At 47.0% G+C, this 9,329-nt stretch overlaps 2 protein-coding genes across 3 annotated transcripts; one reads left to right on the forward strand and one right to left on the reverse strand.

The window, feature by feature from the left end:
- The first annotated feature begins 14 nt into the window (after positions 1–14).
- Positions 15–6,409, forward strand: DDX27 (DEAD-box helicase 27). 2 transcript variants are annotated; one of them, XM_069033864.1, is made up of 22 exons: positions 15–155; positions 242–376; positions 479–538; positions 811–964; positions 1,334–1,380; positions 1,538–1,624; positions 2,365–2,470; positions 2,554–2,727; positions 3,039–3,189; positions 3,339–3,438; positions 3,547–3,688; positions 3,763–3,916; positions 4,031–4,112; positions 4,188–4,365; positions 4,503–4,609; positions 4,785–4,890; positions 4,992–5,086; positions 5,187–5,313; positions 5,554–5,638; positions 5,829–5,903; positions 6,193–6,232; positions 6,316–6,409. In XM_069033864.1, the coding sequence occupies exons 1-21, from the start codon at positions 60–62 to the stop codon at positions 6,206–6,208; spliced, it is 2,277 nt and encodes a 758-aa protein (XP_068889965.1). In that variant the 5' UTR covers positions 15–59; the 3' UTR covers positions 6,209–6,232; positions 6,316–6,409. The 2 variants fall into 2 exon arrangements, with proteins under 2 accessions (XP_068889965.1, XP_068889964.1); XM_069033863.1 differs by having other exon boundaries at positions 6,193–6,409.
- Positions 6,410–6,879: 470 nt separating this feature from the next.
- On the reverse strand, positions 6,880–9,298 carry SNRPB (small nuclear ribonucleoprotein polypeptides B and B1). The gene is made up of 7 exons (XM_069034521.1): positions 9,180–9,298; positions 8,930–9,081; positions 8,448–8,559; positions 8,044–8,196; positions 7,554–7,692; positions 7,265–7,390; positions 6,880–7,057 (listed from the first exon to the last, which is right to left on the reverse strand). The coding sequence occupies exons 1-7, from the start codon at positions 9,180–9,182 to the stop codon at positions 7,020–7,022; spliced, it is 723 nt and encodes a 240-aa protein (XP_068890622.1). The 5' UTR covers positions 9,183–9,298; the 3' UTR covers positions 6,880–7,019.
- Between the last annotated feature and the right edge of the window lie 31 nt (positions 9,299–9,329).

Here is a 9,329-nt window from a genome sequence, read left to right on the forward strand (position 1 = left end):
GGCCCGGCCCCCGGCCCTGCCCAGCGCACGCGTGGCCCGCGGGGTTCCGGGTCACAGCCATGGCCACGCTGGAGAGCCTCGGCCTGGTGGGCACCATCGCCGATGGGGACGTGGTGCCCGTGGATTCCGAATCTGGCGACTCCGAGGATGAGGAGGTGGGGCCGGGCCGCCGCGGGAGCCGCGGGTCGGGGCGGTGCGGCGGGGCCGGGCCGCGGTCCTTGCTCACGGGTTGTTACCGCAGGAGCTGCGCCGGCCGCCGGGCCCCAGGCGGCGGGGACCCTCCCGCGGGGTCTTCAGCGCCGAGTTCGTGTTCGGAGAGGCGGAGGCCGGCGGGGAGGACGCCTGGACGGCGGCGCTGCGGCAGCTCCGCGGCAAGGTGAGGCCTGAGGCCGGAATGGAGCTGCGGCGCCAGAGGCCACAGCACGCACTGCTCTCCTGCGCTCCTCTTACAGCTTCCCTGTTGTGATTTTCTGCCTAGAAAGCAGCTACGACGCTGGATGAGAAGATTGAGAAAGTGAGACAGAAAAGGAAGCTCCAGGTCAGGGTCTTTCACATTGCTGAAAAGACTGGTATGTGTTTGGCCATTCCCTCAGCCACAGTGCTGTGGCTGCAGCTCATCACTTCAGCTGGGTTTGCTGCCACATGTGATGTGTTGCTGAATGGATAAGGTTGCAGAATTATTAATTATTAAAGTTATACAAAATCATGGTTTTGTGAATGGGCTCATAATAACAAACACAGGCTCACGAAGGATTGACGTTTCTTTTTCATCCTTTCTTTTTAAAACATTTTCATAATTTTTTTTTTTAGGAAAAGGAAGCTAAACAAGCAAAAGTGAAAGATGAAGATGCGGAGGCTGAAGATGATCAAATCAAAAAGAAGGAGTGTGAGGATTGCAGTAGGGATGAAGAAGATGTGGAGTCTGAGTATTCACTGGATGATGAAAGTATCTTCGCAAAAGCAGGTATCAGCAGTACACACAGAGATGGTCGAGAATCTGACACAGTGTTGGCTCACTGAAGAAGAGTCTGTAGTGAAGCCCTGCTGAGAGTGGGCAAGAATCTTTTATATTTTGTTTGCCTTCTGCAACATTCCTTCTGATTTTAATCAAGCTTATTTTGAATGGTAGCCATAACAGAACTCATCCCTGAAGAAGGATATTTACTTGGCAGTTTTACTCCATTACATGCCTCTACTTGTTTCTGAGGTTTCTCCCTCAATATCTCAGTTGAGAGCAAAAAGAATGAGGTTACAAGGTTAAGACAGTTCACAGCATCTTGTTATGGGTTTAGCTGTGCTTGTTAATTCCTGTCACATTTCTCTTTCTCTGCAGACAAGGTCAAAGTGAAGGAAAAGAGAAGATCAAAAAAGGGAGAAGTGGTAAGTGTTAAAAACTAGTCAAATTTCTCCAGCATTTCTTGTGGAGGAATTCGCTTTGGTTAACAAATTGTAGCTCAAAAACCAGCCCAGAGCCCTTTGATAACAAGTTGTGTTGCTGCCTGTGTTGTTCCAGTTTTGTTGTTATTCCTGTTTCTAGGAACCAGAGAGCTTTTTTGAAGATGCCTCTCAATATGATGATAACTTGTCATTCCAGGACATGAATCTTTCACGACCTTTGCTAAAGGTATTTACCTGGTTGATTTATTACATGTTACTCTGAAAAATGTTGAACAGCCTCCCTACCACCAATTAGAACAGTCAATTTTCTCTTTATTTGCAACCTCTCTGACAAGGAAATAATTTGGAAGCTAGTGCGATAGTCCTTTAGGAGCTGTTATTACAAATTAATGGAAACTGTTCTTTGATTGTGTCAAAGATTGAATGTATCGACACCATTTTGAGTGAGACTTGTCACAGCATGGTTAAGGTTGGAAGGGACCTTGAAGGTCATCTTGTCCAACCCCTGCTCAAACAGGGCCCCCTAGAGCTGCTGCCCAGGAATGTGTCCAGATGGCTTTGAATATCTCCAAGAATGGAGACTGCAACCTCTCTGGGCCCCCTGTGCTGGTGCTTGGTCACCATTGAGGTGACAAAGCAGTTCCTGGTGTTTAGTAGGAACCTAAACACATATATTACTGTGTTTCAGTTTGTGCCCATTGCATCTGTCTCTATCCTCTTTCCACCCTCCTATCAGGTATTTATTAACATTGACAAGTTTGCCCCTGAGCCTTCTCCAGGCTGAACAGTCCCAGCTCTGTCAGCCTTTCCCCATATGTGAGGTGCTCCCAAGCCCTTCATAATCTTCATAGCCCTTTGTTGGTCTCTCTCCAGTATGTCCATGTCTTTTGTACTCAGGAGCTGGACTCAGTACTCGTGGTGTGGCCATACCAGAGACAGAGTTTAATTGCTCTCTCTCCTTTGTAGGCAATCACAGCTCTTGGCTTCAAGCAACCAACCCCAATTCAGAAGGCTTGTATCCCAGTGGGTCTTCTTGGAAAGGATATTTGTGCTTGTGCTGCCACTGGGACAGGTAGGGGGTTGAACAGGGCACTCTAGAAACAGAGAATTAGCTATTCACAATAATTGGTAACCCTTCTTAATTTTTTCTTTCAGGTAAAACAGCTGCCTTCATCTTGCCTGTCCTTGAGCGCCTGATTTACAAACCTCGTCAAGCTCCAATAACACGTGTACTGGTTCTGGTGCCAACACGAGAACTGGGTATTCAGGTGCACTCTGTCACAAAACAGCTGGCACAGTTCAGCAATGTCACAACTTGCCTGGCAGTAGGTGAGCGTTAAGTAATTTATGTGAACTGTACAGCTCACTGTAAACCACTATACGGAACTGGGAGTTCTGTGTTGTAAAACTGGAGGCTGTATGGTTATTATGCTTCTAGTAGACAAGTTGTGGTTTAAAATCTTGCTTTCCAATGTTGTGCTGTTTTTGTTTACTGGTTTTTGAGAAAGAAAATATGGGGTCATTTCTGGTTTTGGATGTTGTTTAATCTGAGGTGCTTCCCATTCCTTAGACAATATGCATCCATGTACTCTGCTGCAGTGTACTCGGAGGGTCAGCAGTCTGTGTTCCCTCTCTTTCAGGTGGCTTGGATGTGAAGACTCAGGAAGCTGCTCTGCGCTCGGGGCCAGACATTCTTATTGCCACTCCTGGGCGACTGATTGATCATCTCCACAACTGCCCTTCTTTCCACCTGAGCAGTGTTGAGGTGCTGATTTTGGATGAAGCAGACAGGTAGGGTAAGCAGGACAGCAGTGAAAAACATGGCAGTTTTCTACCTTCCTTTCCCCAGGCTATCAGGCTGTCCTTGTCCAGCCTTATGTAATGTTTCTTGGCTAGGCCCAGGTGAAGCTGCCTTACCTTGCCGTTTTTCTCCCGTGTAGGATGCTGGATGAATACTTTGAGGAACAGATGAAGGAAATAATCAGGTTGTGTTCCCACCACCGTCAGACAATGCTTTTCTCTGCCACAATGACTGAGGAGGTAAGACAAGCTGCTGAGAAGCATATTGAGGCAGGAAGTTGAATAGGAGTTTGTCAGGTCTGTTACCAGAAATCATGTGGACTTTTTTTTCTTAACCTGTTTCTGTAGGTGAAAGATTTGGCTTCCGTTTCCCTGAAAAATCCTGTCCGAATTTTTGTGAACAGCAACACAGATGTTGCGCCTTTCCTGCGGCAGGAATTTATCCGGATCAGACCCAACCGAGAGGGGGACCGGGAGGCCATTGTAACAGGTCAGTGATAAGCCAAGGCAAGCTGGAATCAGTGAGTGACTTTGGAGCAGGCTTCTGAGAAGACTTTCTTTTAGCTCTGCTGACACGAACGTTCCAAGATCACGTGATGCTTTTCACCCAGACCAAGAAGCAAGCTCACCGCATGCACATCCTGCTCGGACTGATGGGCCTGCGGGTTGGGGAGCTTCATGGGAACCTCTCTCAGACACAGCGGCTGGAATCTCTCAGGTATTAGCAGGCTTAGTTGGAAAGCCTAGCCTGAAAAGAAATTCCAAGCTGGAAGTTTTAGGGCGGAAGTAGATAGCTGCATTCACTGCTAATGCATTTGCTTTCTCTGCTCAGGCGCTTTAAGGATGAGCAGATTGATATCCTGGTAGCTACAGATGTGGCTGCACGTGGACTTGATATTGAAGGTGTTAAAACAGTGAGTATTTGAAATACTGGGCTTTTTAATGAGGCCTTTCATGTTGTTTCCCTATTAACACTGTTTCTGTCACAGGTAATCAATTTTACCATGCCTAACACCATCAAACACTATGTCCACCGTGTGGGTCGGACAGCCAGGGCAGGCAAGGCTGGTCGTTCAGTTTCACTTGTGGGGGAGGAAGAGCGCAAGATGCTGAAGGAGATTGTCAAGACTGCTAAAACAGCAGTGAAAGCCAGAATCCTCCCCCAAGGTATGTGCTTCACTGAGGTAAAGAGCTGGAGAGAGTACACAGGGAATATCATGGTACAGAGGGACACTAAAAGGTGCTGAAAAACAAGATGAACTTTGCATGAGCTGCCTCTGACGTTCACATGGTATTGTTTTCAGATGTCATATTGAAATTTCGGGAGAAGATTGAGAATCTAGAGAAAGATATCTATGCAGTTCTGTGCTTGGAGCGTGAGGAACGTGAGATGCAGCAGTCAGAGGCCCAGGTAAGCATCTTTTTTAGTATCTGGTGTGACACAGTCCATTCTGAGGTGACCCTAAGTGTACTTAACTTGCTTACTTTAGAACAGGAAAAGAATCTCTCAGTTCCTGCTTGGGAACTGTTGAGAGAGGAGTATTTTTTAGCCACCATGAGCTCACATCTTGCCTGAATTATCACAGATCAACAAGGCAAAGAAGCAGCTGGAGACAGGAAAAAAAGAGACTGGGAGTGAGGGTGTGGAGCGGAGCTGGTTCCAGACCCGTGAGGAGAGGAAGAAAGAGAAATGTGAGTCATGACACTGTTGCCATGTTAAATTCTATAGCTGCAGCTGGCCTCTGCTCTGTGCTTTAAAAGGTTCTTTATTCTGTTTTTCTTTCTCTTTCCAGTGGCTAAAGCCCTGCAGGAATTTGACCTAGCATTACGAGGGAAAAAGAAAAGGAAGAAATTTGTACAGGACACACAGAAAAAAGCCCAAATGACAGTGAGTTCATTTGTGGACAAGAGGGACCCTGGGTGGACTATCATAGTTTTCCCTTAGCAAAGCTTCACATCACTGAAACTTGTATTTTAACACCTTTCAGCCTGAGGAAAGATCACAGTTTGAAATCTTGAAATCTCAAATGTATGCTGAGCGGCTGGCAAAGAGGAATCGCCGAGCAAAGAGAGCCAGAGCCTTGCCAGAAGAGGAACCAGCAGCAGCACCAGCAGGTAGAGACTTTTGTTTTACAGCTAACTTACTTTATGTCACTTACTTTGCTAGAAATAGTTAAATAGTTATGTTTGTACAGAGGGGAGCACTGATCTTTGAAGGAATGGCCACAAGTGCTGGCCAAGGGTCTATGTTTGGAGTCATTTGCCTCATGTTTAGGCTAATTGTTGTGTTCAAGAGTACCGTGATGATGCTGTGGCCTTCCATTTACAACAGATGTTCTGACTATTGTTTGTTAGGTCCCAAGAAGAAGAAGAAACTGTCTGTGTTTGACGAAGAGCTGACCAACACAAGCAGGAAGGCTCTGAAGCAGTACCGTGCTGGGTAAGGTCTTAGCCGGTCTACGTTAGTGCAGACTGTAGTAGATGAGAATTTGCTTGCATCTCTCTACTTCCTCAGGGATACTTTGATAGTGGGGAAAAAAAGTAGGCAGGGTTCTTTTGAGAAGTACATGTCCTACTGCTATAATTCTGTGACTTGTCTGACCTCTCCTCCCTCCCCTCTCTCTCAAAAGCCCATCATTTGAAGATCGAAAACGCCTGGGTATTGCCCAGCGCAGGAAAGGAGGAAACTTCAAATCCAAGTCCAGGTATAGTTCCCTTTACTTTCTTGTTCAAGTTTTGGGGCTTTTTCTCTGCTTTCTTCTTCTTCCTCCTCTTGTGTTTGTTTAAAGGCCCTTGCTAAAAGGTTTGTTGGTTCTGCAGTACCCACTTATGGCAGGTCTGATGCAGAGGGTAATCGAGGATAGTGCCTTTAACAGCACAGTCCTAGGCTCCTACTTGGGAGACCATTTTGCCTAGAAAATGCTCCGTGCTGCTCCTCATCTGTCATTGAGAGCTGGGCTGATGGAATGTCATTTCAATTATCTTCTCTTTCAGGTACAAGAGAAAGTAAGAACTGTTGGCAATTACCAAACAGGTAATTTCAGACACACTGTACAGGCCCTCAGTTTTTTTGTACTGCAAGGAGATAACTTCAGTAAAATTGAAGTTTTTCTTCAGATTCTGGAATAACTTTGGGATGTTTGTCAATGCCTGGTTGAAGATTGAAAACATCTGTAGCAGCCCATGCAATAAAGGATTATTTTTCTTTTAAGAGGTTTTACTCTCTTTTATGGAGAGCTGGAACAACTAAAAGGTGGCACATACATTGTGTTTCTAGTTTGTGTAAGTCGAGTGGTCTTTGGGGCAAAAACTGGACAATGCTTTGTTCATATACTTATGTGATCTCAAATAATTAATAGAGCTGAAAAGGATTTTTGTGGTCCATAACCTATTTCTGTAATAGGAAAAAAGGTTTTCCAAACTACCTCTCACAAAGATGGTTTCTTTAATTTTTTCCCATCTCTGCTCTCCCTACGTGGGTTTTTTTTCCCATCAGCCTTGCTCAATTTCATTGCTATACCTTAATAAGGAACACAGGCCAACTGTTAATTTCTGAGCTGTCCATACAAATTAAGCATTTTTCTTCAAACCTGCTTTTCTGGGATGACCCAAGTGCAGCATTAAAAAGTAATGCCTACACTCCTGACATAAACAGACCAGCACAACAGTGACTCCAAATACTAGGTTTTCCAACTTTATTAAAAAGGGCAGACATTACCAGCAGTAGATATAAAATATACATTAGAAAGGTTAGACAGGTGGTACTGCTCAGTATCCCCTTCCTTGGTCTTCTCCCAGTTCAGAGGTACGTTACAGAATTCTCACGGCCTCGGGGGGCGCATGCCAGGTGGAGGGGGTCCTGAGAATAAAGGAAAGAGTTGAAGAGAAAAGCAGCAGCAAGACTAAACAAAAAATACATTTTCCCCATGCTCAAAGTAGCTATAGCACCCCTTTTTGGCACCAAAGCATTTATGACGAGCTAGGGAGAGAGTTGAATGCATCACCCTTCAAACATTGTATTATGGCTTCTTAGAGCTCCTAGGCAGTTGGGATAACCTCTGCTCACCTCTCATTCCTGGGGGTGGTGGTCTCATGCCTGGGGGCGGCATTCCCATTGGAGCACCTCGGCCAGGTGGCATTCCCATGGGTGGGCCCATTGGTGGTCTCATGCCTGGAGGAGGTCCCATCATTCCTTAAGCCAGAGAAAAAACAAGCACGTAAATCCAGCTGAATATTCAAGCACTAGTTGGGTATCAGGGTATCTTCCATAACACCAGATTTTCAACAGACTCAGGTAATTACCACTTTATCACCAATTTTGCAACAAAACATGAGCTCTGCAGAGTAATTCCTACCCGGAGGAGGGGCTCCTCTGCTCATGGGTGGGGGAGGACCCCCACGCCCTGGTGTGTATTGAGTTGGGGCTCCTGCTATGCTGGCAGTGGCTGCTGCAGCAGCAGCTGCAACTGTTCCACGACCCTGGGGTGTCATCACCTGTAGACAAAATAAACAGGCTCAGAAAAACAGCACCTGCTTTATAGTAATAACTAAAAAATAACACTGAAATTCCCCTTCAAAAAATTACATGTCTTCTCTTAACTTACTAAATAATGCTACAACCTATAACACAAATCAATGGACACCACTTGAATTACATGTGAGAATCTGCACTTTTCAAGCCTCTTCTTCTGTCATATAGGCCAGTACCTAGGGAGATCTAGTCCCAGAAAAAGCCTCACTACGCTCAAACTTTCTGGTAACAGAAACTAAGATTATAATTCTTCCACTACACCAATTTCTTGCATCTCACTGGTGCCAAAAAATAAAAGCCACATAGTATCTCACCTGTTGGGATGGTCCTCCCACTCCTCTGACAGGGCCAGCTAATCCTGCTGGAGCCTGTGGCATGGGAGCACCAGCTGGTACTCCCCTCCCTGCTGCTCTCCCAACGCCAGGTCCTCCAGCAGCTCCAGCAAGGGGTACCCGGGCAATTCCAGTCTGAAAACAGAGCCCCCCAAAAGAAAGATTTATCACAAGTCCTCATATCCTGGAGATGCCCACACCTGTCCTTTTTCCAGTTAAATGTCCAAGCCCATAAAGGAATCAGAGATTCCTGCAGTGAAGTTTGTTGGACCTAGTCACAACAGCATCTGGAAGTCTACTACAATACAACAGTAGCATTCCCCTGAAAAGAAGAAAATTCATTAGATTTCCCTTCCCCTTTTCCTTAGTTCTGTGCTCATTCTTACATCTTTTGGAGGTGGTCCTTCAACTGTCATGGACACCAGGTTTTCCCCTCGAAGCAACACAAGACCAAGGACTCGTTTCTCTTCCCGCTCTGGCTGTTTTGAATTTTTAGGTCTGGTGAGAAAAAACATTGTGGAGCATAAGAAAAAAACAGAATGAATGAATGAATGCTGCTCTTTGAGCTTACAACAAAATATACGATTAGGCTGCTTCTCCAGAGAGGAGCACATTTTTATATGCCTCAAACTAAGTACATAGAAAAATCTAAACTCCTACAACTAGCACCACGTATGTTGGTTATTAGAAAAGAACTTAAATAAAGGGCCTCTTAAGCCTCGGTAGTTTGGGGATTTGACAAACGAGACTACACCCATGACTGTTTCTGCAGGAGCCGGCAGCACACGATGCCCCATCGCTGTCCCGGCTCTCGCCCCGAGGCCCCCCTCTCTGGGGAGCCGGGCTGGGGGCACCCCGCACCGCTCACTTGATCTTGCGGAACTCGTCGCAGTCACAGAGGATGAGGTTCATGTGCTTATCGAAGGCCTTGAACGTGCCGATGAAGACGCGCCCATCCTGCAGGATGCACCGCATGCGGTAGTCGATGTGCTGCAGCATCTTGCTGCTCTTCCCCACCGTCTGCAAGAGAGCGCCGCGTTACCCGCGGGCCGGCCCGGATGGGGCTCGCTGCACCGCGGGCTCCCACACCGCGGGCCCCACGGACCCGCCCGACTCACCATGGTTGCGGCTTTCTGTGCTCCCCCCGCCGCCGCTACTGCTGCTGCTCCCGCCGCTCCCGCCGCGCTGCCTCGCTCCCTCCACCCCTCCGGCCCCGGCGGAAGCTGCTACGCGCGGCCGCGGCGATTTCCGCCCGCGCTGCGCGGGCC

Source organism: Aphelocoma coerulescens, chromosome 20 (genome assembly GCF_041296385.1).
Source record: "Aphelocoma coerulescens isolate FSJ_1873_10779 chromosome 20, UR_Acoe_1.0, whole genome shotgun sequence".
Classification (NCBI taxonomy): Eukaryota; Metazoa; Chordata; class Aves; order Passeriformes; family Corvidae; genus Aphelocoma; species Aphelocoma coerulescens.